The sequence below is a fragment of the Anabrus simplex genome, chromosome 7 (genome assembly GCF_040414725.1).
Source record: "Anabrus simplex isolate iqAnaSimp1 chromosome 7, ASM4041472v1, whole genome shotgun sequence".
Taxonomy (NCBI): domain Eukaryota; kingdom Metazoa; phylum Arthropoda; class Insecta; order Orthoptera; family Tettigoniidae; genus Anabrus; species Anabrus simplex.
The window spans coordinates 323,305,049-323,327,777 of record NC_090271.1 but is presented as its reverse complement, the minus strand read 5'-3'; the positions used below and the strand labels follow the sequence as shown (position 1 = coordinate 323,327,777).

Below are 22,729 nucleotides of genomic sequence, written 5' to 3'. Positions count from 1 at the left end.
CATCTTCAGATACCTTGCACAAATTTTCTGTCAGGGTTAACACATTGACAACTGGCCCCGGATATCTTCGTTTTTACACACGGGCATCTGTTGGCTATAATTTTAACTACTTTCAATCATATCATGGAGTAGAGGGATCGTAGATTTTAGTGCCAACGTATTTTTTTAATTGTAGGGTCTTTGTAGCCATGGAAACTTCATATATACATGGGTGTTCTTACGCGCCGAGAATCATTGTACAAGATGGTGCGCCCATGGCAGTGCCATATGTGAAGACTAACTATTTCAACAATTATATGCAGATTCATTGTCTGATTGCCACATGGATGATAAGCCCTGAGAATTCTTGTAGTTTCTCAGCTGACGATGGGTGACAGCTGACAGTAGGCGATGGGCTACGAGAATTCTCGCTTTTATGCACCTTGTATTTCTTTGATTATTGATGAAAATGTGGGCGAGATTAGGAGTAGTGATGGGACATTCGATTCATTTTACTGAATCGATTCATTTGATTCCGTTCACGTTATGAATCGATACAGTGATCCGATTCACGGCTCATTGGTCACCGCTCCTACTGCATCTGTGTAGTATGTGCTGGTAAGACAGCAGCAACAGCATTCAGTGCTCGCAGCTGCCATCTGGTCTTCATACTATGAACTCCTTTCTTAGAAAAAATGCTAGGTACTCTAATACATCGAAGGTTTCCGGCGACGCAGGGTGGGAAAGGTTAGGATTAGGAAGGTAGCAGCCATGGCCTGAATTAATGTACAGTCCCAGCATTTCCTGGTGTGAAAATGGGGAAACTATGGAAAACCATCTTAACGGCTGCCGACGGTGGGATTCGAACCCACCATCCCCGAATGCAAGCGCATAGCCACGCGATATTAACCACACGACAACTCGCTCAGTCATTTTTGAAAATATGTTTCTATCAGCTGGCTACCCGAGATGTCCAGTAGCCCGCTGGTTTTCTGATTCAACATACTGTTATTGCATCTGTCCACATATGATTGAAGTCTTGTGCAACGATGTAACATATGAACTGAGAAAATACTGAGCCGTTCTCCCCAATATAAAACAGGTACTTGTTTTTTTTTTGCTAGGGGCTTTACGTCGCACCGACACAGATAGGTCTTATGGCGACGAAAACAGGTACTTTTGAGTGGCCATGAGCATGACTCATAGTCATAGGGCAGGCTATAGTCGAGTTTAATTGTCAAATGTCAACTAAGTTATAATACTAAGATTCATTAAACTAATAAATAGTATAACTAATAGACTAGCTACTTCAGAATTATGTTGTGACTACCTTTTAACACTGCAAATAAATCCATCTATTATTTAAACCTCCCTGTAAGAAGAGGACAGTGAATGAAAATGGGTATTATTTTCAAATGAGCTGAGCTCGAGAGTCCATTATAGCATACGATTCTTTCAGTGTAGCATGGCTCACTGTATGTCTCGCTGCAGTGAGCCGATAAGGAGCCGTGCGTATCTTGTGTCTCACTGAGCCGGCTCGTTCACGATTCTTTCCGTGTGCCATGGCTCACTGTATGTCTTGCTGCAGCGGAAGCTCGGCTCTCCGCGTGTCCAGTGAGCCGATAAGGAGCTGTGTGTATCATGTGTCTCACTGAGCCGCGCTCGTTCACGATTCTTTCGATGTGCCATGATTCAATGTCTCGCTGCAACGGAAGCTCGGCTCCCCGTCAACGTCCAGTGAGTGCGCCACTCAGCACTGTCCGCTGGGAGTAAGCTGAATCGTGTGCCGTGAGCTCACCGTTCCTGTGAATCAATTCACTCGGACACTTTAATGAATCGATACACTGCTTCAAATCATGCATTCAGTAGCCAACACTAATTAGGAGTTCCAAACGGGGTAGTCATGGAATACAAATTATCACTGCATCTTTATTTCTTTAAACCTTCATGTATTTAACAAAATAATGTTGGATATTGATGCAAATATGATAAACTGATATAACTTGAAAAAAATATTTTCTCACCCATGGGTAAATAATGCAAGTATCGAGCTCACATTATTATTTTTTACGATTATTATGCCTTGTGATGTACATCCACTTATCAGTATCATTATTACTTTACGATCGCATTATTTGTGAGGTTATGTCATGAAACATTTGTTGTATATAGGTATTTATATGAATTTAGTTAATGTAAGAACCTGTATATAATTTATTATTACCTGTATTAATGATTTGTGATCCACTACAGAATTGTGAAACACACTGTAACATCCAGAATGGTACTGGGTAGATGCGAACTCGGTAGAATATTCTATACATTATATCTGGGCCCTAAACACTCTGGAATTTACGAGAAAATGTATCTTTCTAGAAGCCTGGCCAAAGCACAAAAGTATGTGATCAAAAGTATCTGGACACCCCCAAAAACATACGTTTTTCATCTTAGGTGCATTTTGCTGCTACCTACTGCCAGGTACTCCATAGTAGTGACCTCAGTAGTCATTCGACATCGTAAGAGAGCAGAGTGGGGCACTCCGTGGAACTCACGGACTTCGAACGTGGTCAGGTGGTTGGGTGTCACTTGTGTCAGAAGTCTGTACACAAGATTTCCACACTCCTAATCATCCCTAGGTCCACTGTTTCTGATGTGACAGTGAAGTGGAAACATGAAGGGACATGTACAGTATGAAAGCGTACAGGCCGACCTCGTCTGTTGACTGGCAGAGACCGCCAACAGTTGAAGAGGGTCGTCAAGTGTAATAGGCAGACATCTATCCAGACCATCACACAGGAATTCCAAACTGCATCAGGATCCACTCTAAGTACTATGACAGTTCGGCGGGAGGTGAGAAAACTTGGATTTCATGGTCGAGCGGCTGCCCATAAGCCACACATCACGCAGGTCAATGCAAAACGACGCCGCGCTTGGTGTAAGGAGCATAAACATTGGATGATTGAACAGTGGAAAAACGTTGTGTGGAGTGATGAATCACGGTACACAATGTGGCGATCCGATGGCAGGGTGTGGGTATGACGAATGCCCGGTGAAAGTCATCTGCCAGCGTGTGTAGTGCCAACAGTAAAATTCAGAGGCGGTGGTGTTATGGTGTGGTCGTGCTTTTCATGGAGGGGGCTTTCACCCCTTGTTGTTTTGCGTGGCACTATCATAGCACAGGCCTACATTAATGTTTAGTGCTTCCCACTGTTGAAGAGCACTTTGGATATGGCGATTGCATCTTTTAAGACGATCTAGCACCTGTTCATAATGTACGGCCTGTGGGGGAGTGGTTACATGACAATAACATCCTTGTAATGGACTGGCCTGCACAGAGTCCCGACCTGAATCCTATAGAACACCTTTGGAATGTTTTGGAACGCCGACTTCGTACCAGGCCTCACCGACAGACATCGCTACCTCTCCTCAGTGCAGCGCTCGGAGAGGAATGGGCTGCCATTCCTCAAGCAACCTTCCAGCACCTGACTGAACGTATTCTTACGAGAGTGAAAGCTGTCATCAAGACTAAGGGTGGCCCAACACCATACGATTTCCAGCATTACCGATGGAGGGCGCCACGACTTGTACGTCATGTTCAGCCAGGTGTCCAGATACTTTTGATCACATAGTGTATATAAAGAGGTGGTCTTGGTGGTAGAGATGAGTTATTGTTTAGTAAGAGTCATGGGTTAACAGGAGTTGTTCTGACCAGATGTGCATCATGCTAATGAGTGTTTGAAGTATGTGAATTGGCCTAGTAAAGTTGGTAGTTGACATGCAGTGGTTGCAGTCTACATGTTGAAGTGATAGGCAGTTGTTAAAATGGCAGCTTTGTTGATGTTCTTGGAGTGAAGTGTTTTGTTTGTGATACAGTGATTAAGGTTGTGTGCATTCAATTTGTAAATAATTGTAAATAAATCCATGTACACAAGTTGACAGCATTTTGTGTGCATCATTGTGGATACATCAATATGTAGAGCTATTCCCTGGAACTCCAGTGTGGATGTCAACATGGCGTGGCGTATTCAGTTGCCAACGGCTACCGATAATTGTGATTAATTATGTACAGATCGGTTATAATAGGTACCGAGTGACAGTGAATTAGATATTTCTCTTGATTAACGGCTAACACTAAACAGGGAAGTGCTGTAAAGAGAAATCCTTGTATACTTGAATTCAGTAAGTACACGAAAGGCACTAACAGGGCATTCATACTACACAGTGCTAAGAAAGACTATTAAATGGAGCCACAAACTGTACTGGTTTGAAAGGTATCACAATGTACAGACTACTGAGCAACCTAGTTTGTACTGCTCCAAGTTTGAGATTGATACAGTAGTTTGAGTGCAGCAGTGTAATTTCTTTCCTGGAGGCTTGAACTATCCAGTCTACATGGGGTAACAGACTCCATTCGGGGCCCGTCGTCAATGTATTAAGAGCTAAGGAATTATCATTCTGACAAAATTAAACAAAACTCGGCAAGGCATAGTTAAAGTAAAATGAATTATTAGATATTTGACCCGTTATTGTTCCTACTAGAGACCTGTACCAACCGGCTGAAAAAAGCTTGAATTGTGATCCTCTATGGAATGCTGTGTGCTGCAGGCAGCAAGCACTACGTTTGTGTCATGCAGACTGTACACTTAATCACCCACAGAATGTTCCCTTTGATTAAAGCAAATCTGCAAGTTCAGATACGAAATAAAAGAAAATATGAAATATAACAAAATGTGTCAGTATATTTCAATACTCATTCCGTATAATACATACAATAACCTACTTTGAAAATTAAAATGTGAATTTGCTCCTAGTGATGCTCAGTTTTAGAAGAGAGGAATGTTTGTGCACCAGGTGATATTCTATTCTTCTCTACAGAAGTTTGAACATTCAGCTGGATCTCTGACCTTCTCGACAGCTCCCCGACTGCCTGAATATATACCAGTAATATGGTCTATTTTTCATCTCTCTAGTTTGTAGATAAACAGAAGACCACAAACACTGATATTTCTGGCACACAACACTTCAAATAATATTACATAAAACTTATTTCTCTGCAAGATGTCCAATTAGATAAAAGCTCAGAGTAAACAAAACATTTTATCTTCGGTTTTTTTTTGTTTTTTTTTTTTTGTTGTTGTTGAGAAATGACTTCTTTTCCACAGAAGCATATAACTTGCTCCCAACAATCCGTAGATTTAATTAATCGTTTTTAGAGTACCAATCCCTCCAAAGCAAAAGTTAAATTTGGTTATCAAACCTGTCATGGACTTTTGTAGTAATTAAGATATTCCTGTAGTTTGGTTTCCATATGTAACTGAGATGAACAACTCCTGATTAAGTTTTTACCCATGCAAATTCTTTGAACCCTCATGCTAAACAGAGTGCAACAAGTGACGGGAATCTAACCTGGATTTATTGCTTAATCTATGAACCAGTAAACTTTTCAAGGTCACTTTCTAGCTATTGCTTGAAAGAAACAGAAAAGACTAGCTACCCCTACTCCAACTGTTAGGCATGAGAAATATTCCTCAGAAGTTATCACTCAAGCACAAGAACAGCAAAAACTACTAACACCAACTGATATACTTTCACATGCATGAACAAAAATGAATTCAGCTTCTTTGAATTCTCTCAAATGCAGTATAATAATATAACTTCAAAAGAAACCCTACAACATATATGAAGACAAACTGAAATTCAGTACTTTAAAGGTCATATACACTTCCATTAAAGAGAGGCAATCTTATAGATCTCATTCCTGAAACCTCAGAGATATGTACAAGTATAGTATAATTAAGATAAAGTGTAATTACAATATATCACACTCATTTTTGCAATCCTTTAGTCTTCCTTAACCAGACTCTCAATTAAGAAGACCTGTATTTATCATTACATACAAAATTATTCATACATCCACAAAACTGAATTTATACACATCACACTGAACGAAGGGGCACATCTGTTACACAGTCAGAAAAAACATTGTGTTTTATTTAAATAATTTTATTTTTTCACTGTCTATGATATATATATAAACAATCATCATGGCAACTTGAACCACATCTACTCCGTAAAAGAAGAGTCCTTGGCATTGCAATCTAGCTAAGTTCAAAACCTGCACCTGCCTGTATGGCATACAACAGCTTATCTCTGAGCGTGACTTCATCAGGAAATTCTGGCAGTTTAAGAAGATTCATGCACGTACTAGCTGTGGGGAGGCGGTTTATTGTACCAGCATGCTGGATGCAAAATGGAGGATCGAGTTCCTAAAAGATAAGATAAAAATTATGAAAACGTATAGGAAGGGGACTGGGAATGTCATTTCATATTTATTAAGTTCTCACATGCTCGGATACAGTATGTATCAGTTTTACACTGAGCAAAATGATCAACAACTGTAATAAGAAACAGAGAGACCCAAACAGTCAAATGTTTTGTTAAGCCAGAATTAAACATTAATTAACAGATAAACATTATAACAAAACTATTAATTACAACATTAGATCTAGATTCCATCTTTCCTTCAAACATCAAAAAGTCGAAGAAGACAATGCAGGAGTCTTGATAATCAGAGGTAACTGGGGTAGAAGGTACCTCAGATACTGAATAACTCGGACTACATGGAGAAACACAGGGAAATTCGTGAAACATGAAAAAAATCGGCAACGACTGAAGTTAAGGTCCTATACCGTCATTTTTTACAATGTTATGCATGGGTTAACTCTTTGCCGACCCTAACGCTCCAGAGCACATGAAAATTATCATCACCTGCCGTGCTGAACGCACCACAGCGCTCGTCACACTCACGTTCATTAGAAGTGTGTTGAGAGAAAAATATTAAAGGTTCTTGTGAAACTATACTGTATTCCCTTGACTCAGCAAGCTCTCAGGACCTTGCTAATGGCATTTCCAGTGTATATTTCCCAAGCAGACCTACTTTATAAACATTGTCTTTAGTTATAGATTATTCTTGTTCAAGTTCACACCATGTCGTCTAATCACGGAGTTGTGTCAAAAGGTTCTTATGCTGTCAAAACAAATTCGGATTCTGTGAATGATGGTACAGTGAAACAAAAAACTGGTAAAGGCAATGAAGAAATAGAAAGTGCATGTCCTCGTGCTGTCATAAATTACACAAAACATATGGGTGGCGTGGACATAAGTGATCAGAAAAGAGAATACTACAAAGTTGGGCAACTGTCTAAAAAAAATGCTAAAAATTTATTTTTCATTTTGTGATCAATGTGTGCGTTGTCAACAGTTTCATTCTTTATTATATGTGTAACAGACCAGCTCTCACAGCTCAAGGAAACAGACAGCTGAACTTCCGGTGCAACTTAGTGCAACAGCTGATGGGGATGTCTTGCAAATGTACATGCAGGAAAAGTAGTTTACCCATCGGCTGTACATCCCCTAAATTATTTCATTCTCTTATGAAGATACCTGGTCATGCCGAAGTGTGTGTTTTGTATTTTCAAATGAAAAACAGGGCAGCTTCTGGGAGAGGCAAACAAACAACATTCAAATGTAAGCAGTGTGATCTACCACTGTGCAGGACGGGGTGCTTTTTGGAATACCATCAGGAGCAAAATGTGGATATTCAAAATTAGGGTGAGTTCACATTTATATGCAATAATCATTTAGGAATGAAATGCAAAAGAAATTACATTTATATCTTTATCTGTTTGACTTCTAGTTATTTTCTTTTAAAGGGTGGTATTTATGCTGCTGAGCCTATTGGGATTTAAAGGACTCTGTCAGAAAAGAACAGTAATTACGGCCGGGCATCCGCCTTTAAATACAGAACGGCAACGGCTTAAGGTTTTTTTTTTTAAAACAAGTCCTTAACTGACTACCGTTTCTGAATGTTGCATCATTTCTGTGCAGCAATGTCACGCCATCACTTGCAAGCAGGGTGTCGGTGGGAGTTGCCTCTGGTTGCTATTCTACATAGCGTAAGGCCGCCTCCAACGCAGTGAGACCCTTGCTACAAGACATATTTGGCGCCACCTCTACTAATACTTCTTCCTCTTCTGTTGGTTCATTCAACATTTCAATGATTGATGTGTTTGTAAGTTCATACTGTTCATCACTCTTTATCCATTCCATAACTTCAATTTCACTAGCATCCTTACATCCGGGTATCTGTGAGATTATTCTGACAAGTTTGGTATGTCATCATCGTTGCTGTCATCGGAGTTGCTGTCAGCAGACACTTCTTCTTCTAGTCCCAATCCATTCCGGATGTCGGCAACCATCTTGGCTGTGTCTTCTCTGTTGTAAACTGCTTGGAGTAACTCTGCCGATGTCTTGAGAGTCCAGTCTCTGAGATTTTTTAGCCAGGAGATTTGTCTCCTGCCAACACCTCTCTTTCCATGTATCTTTCCTTGCAGGATTTCCTCATTCTTTCAGCAGCCACAGCACTTCCTAAAATCTTCTTCTGTCTCTGGCTTCACTTCGTCTCATGATTGTGCTGACCAATACACTACGTTCCTCATGGTTATCTGTTTGAGGAAATTTGTGATATTTTCCTCACATTCTGTTGCCCCCAGGAGTCAATATAGCAGGCGGTGCCAATGCGTTTTTCTTTTTGGACATTCCAAAATGCCCTGATCCATAGGTTGTATCAAACTTACTATGTTAGGGAGCAAAAATAACACACGAATTCCATCACATACTAGTTCCTGTTCATCTGAACATGACCCTGTGTTGTCCAGCAATAAAAAAGAAGACTCTTCTTTCTCAAAAACTTTTGTTTCAGGCTGACAACGAACACACGCGTATTGTCAGTAGAGGGGAGACACAGTACGATGACACGGCGAGAATAAGGAGGGAATGAATTGCTGTAGAAAACACCTTTTAAATTTGCGAAAAGAAAAATTCAAATAACGTTTGGATTTAACAAAGTCTTGATTTACGAGACTCTACTGTATATGCAAGTTTTACGGTACACCTGTAATTGGATGATTTAAGATGATCATTCACTACAAAAAAAGAGAGAAAACAAATGATATTGTATATTTCTTGAATATCATATTTTGTCAAACTTTATTTTTATTATGATCAAAATATAATTCATCTCCCATCTAGATACAAACCCTGTTGATACCCGCAATTTCTCCATGATAGATGCAAGACAGCAGCCCTTCCTAGTGCCTGGCAAAGGCAAACAAAAATATAATTGCATATCTGAAATATCCTCCCTGTAAACCATGTGACCTTGCTGCAATGGGGTGGCTTGTGCGTCCCAGTGAAGCAGATAGCTGAGCTTTATGTGCAACCATATCTGTCGAGAGACCAGACTAACGAATGGTTCACCAAAAGCAGTCTTTCGGAAGTTGCAAGCGCAGCAGTCTGGATGATTGACTGATAATAGCCTTGTGATAATATTTAACATGGCTTGGCTATGTTGATACTGGTACACTGCTGAAAGCAACAGCAGTCTACAGCTGTAACTGATTCCCAGGGACCTGCAAGTTTCTCTGTATGAACGATGTACTGATGATGACTTTCTCCCGGGTAAAATATTCTGGAGGGAAAATAGCCCCCCCCCCCCATTCGGAGCTGCGGGTGGAGACTACACACGATGAGGCAATCAACTGGAAAATGGATACTGACATTCTGTGATAAACTTAACCATAATAGGTCATTTATTGGTCCTGTATTGACTTGTCTAAATCTATTTAAAGAAACGATTTAAAATAGTTTGTTAGGTCCACCTTTTCAATACACTTTTAATGTATGAAAATTATTTATTTTATCATACATGTTTCAGGAAGAATATTCATTCCCTTCATCAGTGATGTTAATCAAGGAATTGAAAACAATATAACACTATCTTTTGTTTTTCTTACAATTTAAAGAAGTATTATATCCTAATTCACCATATCAATGGATAAACAAACTAGTGAAATATTATTAAAAATTATCATTTCATGAAGTTTAATATTTTGATTAACTTATGAGAGTACCTAAATAAATTTAAGACCTTCAAGCTGTTCTTTTTTCTTCCTTAAATGATCAAACGCTAGTTTATACAATGGGTTCTCTTCTGTACTTCTTTCATTTAAACTTGATTCAAAGTCATTCTTTTCAGCAATATACATTTCTAAACTTTCTAAAACATGCATTGATTTTACCTTTTTGGCCGAATGTATAAATTCCATGTCATTAGAAATGTCTATAAATTTATGATTCTTTTCAACCATATGCTCTCCCATTGCCGAATATCTTTTATGTCTGACTGCATTAACATCTTCTTTGTACCTTATAGCCAAACTTCTTTCAGACTGTCATATGATCGTTGCCTATATGTTTGGCATGTTAATTTGTAAATTTCTGACTTATTAAATATACATTTATTCTCTATTTTATCTGAATGGAAAATTATCTTATTAGTATTATTATGAGTTTTGTATGCGTAAGTATAGGAGAGTCTGGAAGAAGTTTGGCTATAAGGTACAAAGAACATGTTAATGCAGTCAAACATAAAATATATTCGGCAATGGGAGAGCATATGGTTGGAAAGAATCATACATTTACTGACATTTCTAATGACAGAGAGTTAATACATTCTGCCAAAAAAAAAAAAAAAGGGAAAATTCATGAATGTTTTAGAAAGTTAAAAAAATTATATTGCTCAAAAGAATGACTGAATCAAGTTTAAATGAAAGAAGTACAGAAGAGAACCCACTGTATAAACTAGCGTTTGATCATTTAAGGAAGAAAAAGAAGAAAACTTGAAGATCTTAAATTTATGTAGGTATTCTCATTCAATCCATCAAAATGTTAAATTTTATGTAATGATAATTTTTCATAATATTTCACTAGTTTTTTTTTTCACTGATATGGTGAATTAGGATGCAATACTTCTTTAAATTGTTAGAAAAACAAAAGACAGTGTTATATTGTTTTTTATTCCCTGATTTGACATCACTGATGAAGGGAATGAATTTTGTTCCTGAAACATGTATGATAAATCATCAATCATATTATTATTTTTTGCTACTTTGCTTTACGCCGCACCAACACACATAGGTCTTATGGCGACAATGTGATAGAAAAGGCAGAAGGAAGCGGCCGCGGACTTAATTAAGTCTCCCGGATGCAAGCTCACAGCTGCGCGATCCGAACTGCAAGGCCAACTCACCTGGTTTTTCAATAATTAAAATTGTATCAACAAGGTGGACCCAAGATAAACTATTTTAATAGACATTCTGTGAGTCGGAGCATGGAATGTTAGAAGTTTGAATACCGAGCTCGATAGCTGCAGCCGCTTAAGTGCGGCCAGTATCTGGTAATTGGGAGATAGTGGGTTCAAACCCCACTGTCGGCAGCCCTGAAGATGGTTTTCCGTGGTTTCCCATTTTCACACCAGGCACATGCTGGGGCTGTATCTTAATTAAGGCCACGGCCGCTTCCTTCCCATTCTTAGGCCTTTTCCATCCCATCGTCGCCATAAGACGTATCTGTGTCGATGCGGCGTAAAGCAAAAAAAGAAGTTTGAATTGTTATTAGAGAACCTGAAAAGGGAAATGGATGGGCTAAAGTTAGACGTAGTTTGAATAAGTGAAGTACGTTGGCAGGAAGAACAGGATTTTTGGTCAGACGACTAAAGAATTATTAACCCTTTCCGCTCGTGTGTTGACCTGAGGTCGACAGCCGTCATTTAGCGTTATAGCTTGTGTGTCAACCCTGAGTCGACACAATGTTTCGCCGTTCGTTGCTAGGTTACCTAGGATGCCAGGGCTTTTGTACTTCGTTTCGTAAGTGCTGGTCCCTTCCGGAATCCGAAAGAAACCAAATAGGTGTGTTTTAGCTTCTCTTTGCTTGGCAAAACTGCTTCGATTCCTTGACAATTGAAAGCAGTCGCGTGAAGCAACATGGTGGCGCACAGTCTGACCGAAGCAGAGATTCTTGAATCTCTTTTGGCTGATTTTGATGATAGTGACCATGAAAGTGATAAAATTTTTGAATCTGGCCATGAAAGTGATATATCCATTAGTGATTCAAATGGCGATATTGATATCAGCATCGCAAGATATCATGGAGGATGTGATAGTATTGTGACTCGTCCCGGTCCCAGTCATACCGTGTTGACTTTAAGCATACCTTGAAGATCGTGAAGAACGGGTGATGCAGGATTAGCCAAATTTCCTTACAGATTAGTCAGTGATTCATGAATTGTGGCAACGGGCCTAAAATAGAACTAGAGTACTGGTAGCTGTTTTTCACTGATCAGTTGAAACGACGATTGTCCATGAGACAAACAAATTTGCCTAAATGAAAATACAGCAAAATACTCCACTTCAGGAGAGCTCTATCTGGTTTTCTTGGAAAGCTGTGACTTTATAAGAGCTGAAGGCATTTATTGCTGTAATTATCAACATGGGGGTAAACAGTAAGGCAGAAATGCAGGATTATTTTAGTGAAGACTGGTTGGATGAGCAAGCAGGACTCCATCCAAGCATTTGCTTTGAACGCTTCCACGCACTCAAGACATACCGTTAAGAAACTGAAAAACATGATTTTGTGTCATGTAAATACCATACATTCATTAATTCTGTAGTTCATTCCTGTATATACTGTTACAACCAGTACTTAATACCAGGTTTTAAAATATGAAGAATGCTGACAGAAATAAAATACGAGTTGGGAGAAATCAGGACTTACAAATAATTCGAGTGGAAAGGGTTAACACAAAATCAAACGTGGGAAATGCAGGAGTTGGTTTAATAATGAACAAGAAAATTGGACTGCGGGTGAACTACTATGACAAGCATAGTGAACGAATTCTTGTTGTGAAGATAGACATCAAATCAATGCCCACCACAATAATGCATGTCTATATGGCAACTACTTCAGCGGATGACGAAGAAATAGAAAGAATATGTGAAGACATTGAAGATTTAATACCATATGTAAAAGGTGACGAGAATCTAATTGTGATGGGAGACTGGAATGCACTGGTAAACCAAGGAAGATAGGATAATAATGTTATTGCTTTTTTACGTCCTGCCAACTACTTTGACATTTTTTGGAGATGCCGAGGTGCCATAATTTTGTCCTGCAGGAGTTCTTTTATCCTGACCCAGTCGAATGACTGGAAACAAGCTGTGGATATATACAGTATATATACAGGAGTTCTTTTAGGTGCCAGTAAAGCTATTGACATGAGGCTGACATATTTGAGCACCTTCAAACACCACTGGACTGAGCCAGGATCAAAACTGCCAATTTAGGGTCAGAAGGCCAGCGCCTCAACCAGAACCACTCAGCCTGGCCAAAGGAATAGAAGGTAATTTGGCTGGTTGAATTCTGCACCGATCATAATTTAGTCCTCGCTAATACTTAGTTCAAACACCACAGGCGACGGCTGTATATATGGATGATACCTGGAGACACTGGAAGGTATCAAGTAGACTTCATTATGATTAGCAGAGATTCAGAAAGCAAGTGTTGCATTGCAAGACTTTCCCAAGAGCAGACGTGGACTCCGACCACAATGTGGTGGTCATGAAATGCCATCTGAAGTTGAAGAAATCAAAGAAAGGAATGCATGGGGGATCTAAACAAGTTGAAAGAAAAGAGTGTGAGAGACTGTTTCAAGGAACATGTTGCATGAAAACTAAATTAAAAGGCTGAAGGAAACACAAAAAAAGAATGGACAGTCGTGAAGATTGAGGTCTCTAAGACTGCTGAAGAAATGTTAGACAGAAAGGAAAGATCAGCTAAGAATCAATGGATAACTCAGGAGCTACTAGACCTGATTGACGACAGCAAAGGTATAAGAATGCAAAAAATGAGGACGACAGGAAAGAATACAGGTGATTAAAGATTGAAGTAGACAGAACGTGCATGACAGCTAAGGAAGAATAGATGAAAGAGAAGTGCAAGGATTTGGAAGGCTGTATGGTTCTACGAAATGCAAATCAAAGAAACCTATGGAGAAATGAAAACTAGGTGTATGAGTATTAAGAACTCAGATGGAAAACAACTTCTAGGGAAAGACAAGGCAGAAAGATGGTAGGAACATATCCAACAGCTGTATTAAGTAAAATAAGTAGATGATAAGGTTCTGGAACAAGAAGAGGCTGTTCAAAATGATGAAATGGGAGGCCCAATTTTGAGGTCAGAATTCGACAGAGCTTTGAGAAACCTAAATAGGAACAAGACACCTCCCTCACAAATTACCGACTGCCTCAGGAAAAACCGGCATGGCGAGGTTATTCCATTTAGCGTGTAAAATGTATGATACAGGAGAAGTGCCATAAGATTTTAAACAGAATATTGTTATACCTATTCCCCAGAGAGTAGGTGCCGACAAGTGTGAAAACCACCGGACCATTAGTTTAGTACCACATGTCTGAAAAATTTTAACCCGTATTATTTACAAAAGAATGTAAAGATAATTTGAAGCTGAATTGGGAGAAGATCAGTTAGGCTTCAGAAGAAATGTAGGAACACGTGAAGCAATCCTGACTTTACATCTTATCTTAGAGCATCGAATTAAGAAAGACAAGCCCACGTACATGGCATTCATAGAAATACAAAAGGCATTTGATAATGCTGATTGGACAAAGCTATTTGAGATTCTGAAGGTGAACGGGATCAGATATTGAGAAAGAAGAATTATTACAAGTTGTCCATTTCATGACCGTATCGATGTTTAATAAAGAAGTAAGTATAAATAACCACCTAATCGATACTTTATTAATGCCTCAGGCAAAATTGAATAAAATTAAAACTTACAGGACATGTTTCGACCACTTAGTGGTCCTCTTCAGCTGTATAAATAAAGAACTGAAAAGAAAAACATTGACAATAAGCACAAATAAAAGTTCTTTGGAGACTCCTTTGATAAAAATGGAGGTCGTCAGAATAGGTCATCTTGCCTTTCGTTCTTGTTTGGAAAAGATGTTTATTCTGTGCTGTCTAGAGGGTCTGTCTTTGAGCGCGACCTGGTGAAGTAACGATGTGATACAGTTTGACAGTTCATGGAAAGCTCTGGAGAGAAGGGAAGTAGAGTTTCATCGTCATCTAAAATAACATGTGAGGGAGGAGGGAGATTGGGCTGTGCTTCTGCGATGTCGTGTTTGATTATATCTCTTGTTCGTCTAGTCTGTTTCATGTCTACCCATTCTAAGTATTTGCTAATATTCTCATATAAGATGTTTTTATGCTCGTTGTTTTCGTTGAGATTCTCTTCACCGTTTTCCAATTTATCAAGAACAACCTGGAAAACATCCATATCGTTCTTGATAAATTGGAAAACGGTGAAGAGAATCTCAACGAAAACAACGAGCATAAAAACATCTTATATGAGAATATTAGCAAATACTTAGAATGGGTAGACATGAAACAGACTAGACGAACAAGAGATATAATCAAACACGACATCGCAGAAGCACAGCCCAATCTCCCTCCTCCCTCACATGTTATTTTAGATGACGATGAAACTCTACTTCCCTTCTCTCCAGAGCTTTCCATGAACTGTCAAACTGTATCACATCGTTACTTCACCAGGTCGCGCTCAAAGACAGACCCTCTAGACAGCACAGAATAAACATCTTTTCCGAACAAGAACGAAAGGCAAGATGACCTATTCTGACGACCTCCATTTTTATCAAAGGAGTCTCCAAAGAACTTTTATTTGTGCTTATTGTCAATGTTTTTCTTTTCAGTTCTTTATTTATACAGCTGAAGAGGACCACTAAGTGGTCGAAACATGTCCTGTAAGTTTTAATTTTATTCAATTTTGCCTGAGGCATTAATAAAGTATCGATTAGGTGGTTATTTATACTTACTTCTTCTTAAAGAAGAATTACACAATCTGTACAAAAATCAGTCTGCTGTGCTAAGATAAGAATCAAATTTTGTTCTTCATATCCCGCTAAAATGCCAACACACATCTACACTAATGAATAATATACAGGTATGGTGTATCTTTACGGCTTCTGTGATGATAGTGCCCCTGCTGCCGTCAAGGAATATTGTTGGCGTGTTGGCGCTTTTCGACACGTCGAATTCCTGATCATAGGGTGTTTACCAGAGTTTTCAGCACATTGCATGAAACAGGTATTCTTCCATGTTCCCATTTTTCTTCTGAACGTGTAGTTCAACAACTTGTACAGGAACAGCAACACATTGTTGAAATGGTGTAGCGTAGCCCTACTACCAGCACACGGTGACTTTCTGCACATATCAATGTCCCATGAACACGTGTATGGAGAATATTACGTGCTGAAAACTTGTGCCCATTTCGAAATGTACATTAAATGTGTTCTATCCGGAAACCATTTGGAATAGGGCATATGTCCATATGAGGTAACACACTTGAATAGACCTTATGAATGATTGTGGTGTCTATAGAGCTGAATACATCCAACAGCATAATTTTCCAATGGGTAATGTGGAAAACAGACTAACTGGGGGGGGAAAAAAAAAAAAAAAAAAAAAAATATATATATATATATATATATATATATAAAAAAAGGGCTTCCATTTTTACAAAATATTAGGCTGCACACCTTTAAACACTACTGTCCTCAAATAGGCAGACCATCTCCCCATCAATCCTAGATTCTCTACATCCATCTCTTCTCAATCCGCAACAAGCTCACTTCTGCCTCTCAGCCTCGTCAGGAGGGCAGGGCTTAATATTCATTGGATCTTCTGTCTTGATATGGAAGGAGTGACAAGGAGAAAGTCAGATAAAGACAGGAACAGCAAAGAGACAAAAAGATAAAGATATGCAAATGTCTAGGAACACAGGACAAACACGAAAGGGGAAAAGAAACACAAAGGGTCAATATACGTAACAGAAAGAACAAAGAAGTGTAAATTAGAAAGATGGGAACATCGGAAGGACAATATAAGTAACAAAATAAATACAATGACAGGTCCGTGTACAGTAGGAAGGAAGGGGAGAAGTAGTAGAAAGGAAACATGAAGGAAGAAGGACAATCTTCACATCGAATTTATGTGTTCCTTTGGATGTATTCTATATGTGACTTAACCTTTGGACAAGTTATTTCGTTATGTGCTTATAGAATCTGTACTTTTATATTATACAATACAGAATTCTTTCAACTTTAGCCCACTTACTTTAAATCCAAGGAGTGGTGGCCGGGAGCAGCTTGTTACAAACTTGAGAAGTTGTCGCCTTTGTATGTCTGTGAAATTTTCTACCACCTTCCAGAACACTTTCACAGTGGGATGATCTGGTGCGTAGCCACCAGTATAGCTGGTATGTTGTTTAAGGTCCTCTACATCAACAGGAATCTCTGCTCCAGATATTAAAACTTGGAGTTCCTTGTTATTGAACATCTGTAGCCACTCCAATGGAACTACATTAGCTAGACCCTTTAGAAAAAATTAAACACATAAGTATCATTATCTCAGACAAGTACCTATAAACACAGTGAAAGGAAAAATAAGATTTCTAACCTGCTTGAAAGCATTGCACTGTGCTCGGATCTGACGATTGAGCTTGTAGTCCGCCATTAAATGAATATATTCTATTCTATTGTGTGCCGTAACAGGGATGTTTGCACCTCCAGGCTTAAGTTCATCAACCTATATTGACAAAAAAGACAATAGAAATGTCAGAATACATTGAAAGTGAAAAGAAGTTAGTAAGATGATCAACATCATAATTACAGTTGTACACAGCAACAAACCCTTTCGAGGAAGAAAGTTTATTCACACACACGCGCGCGCGCACATAGTGTGGCCATTATGTAGAGTGTGTTTCAAATGTTCAAAGACAATAGATCTACCCACCGAATGTGATATATGCTCCGTGATTAGTTTCTTGAATGCCGAAACATTAATCCAAGTGACATACTTTGCCAAGTGTATAAAGCTATCGAAGGGTAGAGTAGGGTCCGCCTATTCAATGCCATAATGATACTGATAGTGATAAACTGTCAATACGGACCATACCTCCTCTGCGAACCATGTGACCTTGCCGCGGTGGGGAGGCTTGCGTGTCCCAATGATGCAGATAGCCGAGCCGCAGGTGCAACCATATCGGATGGGTATCTGTTGAGAGACCAGACTAACGAATGGTTTGTTTTAATCTTGTCAATCTTATGTTAATTTCAAGGACACTTCCTCTAAAGCATTACTTTGTCAATTTTATATTTTTCATCTAAACTGTGTTATGTGGCTGAAGATGTTGATAATATACAAAACATGTACCACTTTTGACCAATAAAAATTGCCTTAGGCAATCATTGTATCGACTAGGTGGAAAATAAATAAATACTTCATTGTGAATCTAACGAATGGTTCATCGAAAGGGGGGTAGCAGCCTTTCGGTAGTTGCAAGGGCGGCAGTCTAGATGATTGACTGACACGGCCTTGTAATAATACTCAACATGGCTTAACTGTGTTGATACTGCTACACGGCTGAAAGCAACGGGAAACTACAGCCGTAACCACCTCCCGAGGACATGCAGCTCTCTCTGTATGAAAGATGTACTGATGATGGCTTCCTCCCGGGTAAAATATTCCGGAGGTAAACTAGTCCCCCATTCGGATCTCCGGGTGGGGACTACACGAGAGGGGGCGATCATCAGGAAGATGGATACTGACATTCTGCGAGTCGGAGCGTGGAATGTTAGAAGTTTGAATCGTTGTGGTAGGTTAGAGAATCTGAAAAGGGAGATGGATAGGCTAAAGTTAGATGTAGTTGGTATAAGTGAAGTACGTTGGCAGGAAGAACAGGATTTTTGGTCAGGCGACTACCGAATTATCAACACGAAATCAAACAGGGGTAATGCAGGAGTTGGTTTAATAATGAATAAGAAAATAGGGCAGCGGGTAAGCTACTACGACCAGCATAGTGAAAGAATTATTGTCGCCAAGATAGACACCAAACAAATGCCCACCACAATAGTGCAGGTCTATATGCCTACTAGTTCAGCGGATGATGAAGAAATTGAAAGAATATATGAGGAGATAGAAGATTTAATACAATATGTCAAAGGTGACGAGAATCTAATTGTGATGGGAGACTGGAACGCAGTGGTAGGCCACGTAAGAGAAGGTAGCACAGTAGGAGAATTTGGATTGGGACAAAGGAACGAAAGAGGAAGTCGGCTGGTTGAATTCTGCACTGACCATAATTTAGTCCTCGCCAATACTTGGTTCAAACACCACAAACGACGGCTGTATACGTGGACGAGACCTGGAGACACTGGAAGGTATCAAATAGACTTCATTATGATTAGGCAGAGATTCAGAAACCAGGTGTTGGATTGCAAAACTTTCCCAGGAGCAGACGTGGACTCTGACCACAACTTGTTGGTCATGAAATGCCATCTAAAGTTGAAGAAATTGAAGAAAGGAAATAATGCAAAAAGATGGGATCTAGACAAGTTGAAAGAAAAGAGTGTGATGGATCGTTTCAAGGAACATGTTGCACAAGGACTAAATGAAAAAGCCGAAGGAAACACAGTAGAGGAAGAGTGGAGAGTCATGAAAAATGAAGTCAGTAGGGCTGCTGAAGAAATGTTAGGAAGGAAGAAAAGATCAACTAAGAATCAGTGGATAACTCAGGAGATACTAGACCTGATTGATGAACGACGAAAATACAAGAATGCTAGAAATGAAGAGGGCAGAAAAGAATACAGGCGATTAAAGAATCAAGTGGATAGAAAGTAAAGGTAGCTAAGGAAGAATGGCTGAAGGAGAAGTGCAAGGATGTCGAAGGCTGTATGGTCCTGGGAAAGGTAGATGCTGCATACAGGAAAATCAAGGAAACCTTTGGAGAAAGGAAATCTAGGTGCATGAATATTAAGAGCTCAGATGGAAAGCCACTTCTAGGGAAAGAAGACAAAGCAGAAAGATGGCAGGAGCATATCCAACAGTTGTATCAAGGTAACGATGTAGATAATTTCGTTCTGGAACATGAAGAGGCTGTTGATGCTGATGAAATGGGAGACCCAATTTTGAGGTCAGAGTTTGACAGAGCTGTGAGTGACCTAAATAGGAACAAGGCACCTGGAATTGATGATATTCCCTCTGAATTACTGACTGCCTTAGGAGAAACCAGCATGGTAAGGTTATTTCATTTAGTGTGCAAGATGTATGAGACAGGAGAAGTCCCATCCGATTTTCGGCAGAATGTTGTTATACCTATTCCCAAGAAAGCCGGTGCTGACAGGTGTGAAAACTACCGCACTATTAGTTTAGTATCTCATGCCTGCAAAATTTTAACACGTATTATTTACAGAAGAATGGAAAAACAAGTTGAAGCTGAGTTGGGGGAAGATCAGTTTGGCTTCAGAAGAAATGTAGGAACACGTGAAGCAATCCTGACTTTACGTCTGATCTTAGAGGATCGAATCAAGAAGGACAAGCCCACGTACATGGCATTCGTAGATCTAGAAAAGGCATTCGATAATGTTGATTGGACCAGGCTATTTATGATTCTGAAGATGATAGGGATCAGATACCGAGAACGAAGAATTATCTACAACCTGTATAAAAATCAGTCTGCTGTGATAAGAATCGAGGGCTTTGAAAAAGAAGCAGCAATCCAGAAAGGAGTGAGGCAAGGCTGCAGTTTGTCCCCTCTCCTTTTCAATGTTTACATAGAACAGGCAGTAAAGGAAATCAAAGAGAAATTTGGAAAGGGAATCACAGTCCAAGGAGAGGAAATCAAAACCTTGAGATTTGCCGATGATATTGTTATTTTATCTGAGACTGCAGAAGATCTCGAGAAGTTGCTGAATGGTATGGATAAAGTCTTAGGTAAGGAGTACAAGATGAAAATAAATAAGTCCAAAACAAAAGTAATGGAGTGCAGTCGAACGAAGGGAGGTGATGTAGGAAATATTAGATTAGGAAACGAAGTCTTAAAGGAAGTAGATGAATATTGTTACTTGGGTAGTAAAATAACCAACGATGGCAGAAGTAAGGAGGACATAAAATGCAGACTAGCACAAGCAAGGAAGAGCTTTCTTAAGAAAAGAAATTTGCTCACTTCAAACATTGATATCGGAATTAGAAAGATGTTTTTGAAGACTTTTGTGTGGAGCGTGGCATTGTATGGAAGTGAAACATGGACGATAACTAGCTCAGAAAGAAAGAGAATAGAAGCTTTTGAAATGTGGTGTTACAGAAGAATGCTGAAGGTGAGATGGATAGATCGAATCACGAATGAAGAGATACTGAATCGAATTGGTGAGAGGAGATCGATTTGGCTAAATTTGACGAGAAGAAGAGATAGAATGATAGGACACATCTTAAGACACCCAGGACTTGTTCAGTTGGTTTTTGAAGGAAGTGTAGGTGGCAAGAACGGTAGGGGTAGACCAAGGTACGAATATGACAAACAGATTAGAGCAGATGTAGGATGCAATAGTTACGTAGAAATGAAAAGGTTAGCACAGTATAGGGTGGCATGGAGAGCTGCATCAAACCAGTCTATGGACTGATGACTCAACAACAACGGACCATAATGAAATTCTTAACTTATGAAGTGTACAAAGTATATGGTGAAAGTGCAATGATGGATCAAATGAAGAAAAAATGGATCTGAATGTTCAATAAAGATCATCAACTTGTCACAATGGCTGACCCTCTGTCGTCACAGATGATTTGATGTGTGCGGTTGAAGTAAATATCCGCGAGGACAGACTGTACACAATTTCGTCATTTTCTCTATGCTTTTCCCATAATATTTTAGATCCTTTCTCTACCATATTGTGACAAAATGCATAGGGTTTTGGACACTGTGTGCATAATGAGTGCCAAACACCTCAGAAGAACACAAGACCAAATGAATGGGCAGTGCACTGATCTTCCTCACTGAGGAAATCAAATTGTGCAGGAGATGAGACATGGGTATACCACAACACTCTTGAATCAAAGCAGTAATCCTTGGAGTGGAGGCATTCAAAGTCACCAATGAAGAAGAAATTCAGACAATTTCCAACTGAAAGATCATGTGCATGGCTTTCTGGGATGGACAAAGAGATTTTCTCAATGAATTTTCGTATCAGAATGCAACAGTCAACAAAGCTGCTGATCGATGCTTCGTAATCTGTATTGTGCGATTCAGAATGAAAGGCGAGAAATGATTCACGACAATGCAAGAATGCACACAGCCAGTCCAACCCAGAACCTCAGCACATCATTTGCTAGAAAATAATGGCAACGTTGTGATAGTACATATATCACACCCCCGAATTATATGTAGAAGTTAGAGATATTATTGTCAGTATTCGATTTATTATTATTATTATTATTATTATTATTATTATTATTATTATTATTATTATTATTATTATTAGTATTAGTATTTCATTTATATTGGTAAGCTGGAAGATATCCACATATGTAGGTATGAGTAATTTGTTTTGCACGAGTGGGAAAACATTGCTTTAATAACTCTGGTAATTCGAATGAGTCATATGGCTACCCCAGTGTCTGTTGTGATGTACTTGTGTCGGGAAATTCATGAGTCATGTATATATCCCAGCCTGATGAGATGAGCTTGTTGTTGTATTAGGAAAATTTGGTGACTCATGGAATATACCCCAGAGTTTGTTATTGTCTTGGGAGGAAGAAGTAGTTCAGGGCTTGGGCTTGAGAAGAGGACCACCCATGATTGGCTGGCAAGCACCAATCCAGACGTATCATCTGAGAGGAGGGGGATGTTGATGTCTATAAAGGTTGATCATACGGCGGCAACCAAAAACATTGTGAGAGTGATTGTAAAGGAACGAGAAGGAAC

General features: G+C 39.3%; 1 protein-coding gene across 1 annotated transcript in view; it reads right to left on the bottom strand.

Moving 5' to 3' along the window:
* Window positions 1-2,772: 2,772 nt before the first annotated feature.
* The window catches only part of LOC136877617 (ubiquitin-protein ligase E3C), a 135,679-nt gene continuing 115,722 nt past the window's right edge, over window positions 2,773-22,729 (bottom strand). Inside the window, exons 14-16 of the mRNA XM_067151792.2 lie at window positions 17,428-17,556; window positions 17,086-17,343; window positions 2,773-6,245 (exon numbers count right to left, since the gene is read on the bottom strand). Coding sequence (XP_067007893.2) covers window positions 6,078-6,245; window positions 17,086-17,343; window positions 17,428-17,556 — 555 coding nt within the window. The 3' untranslated portion in view covers window positions 2,773-6,077. The remainder of the gene's footprint in view (window positions 6,246-17,085; window positions 17,344-17,427; window positions 17,557-22,729) is intronic.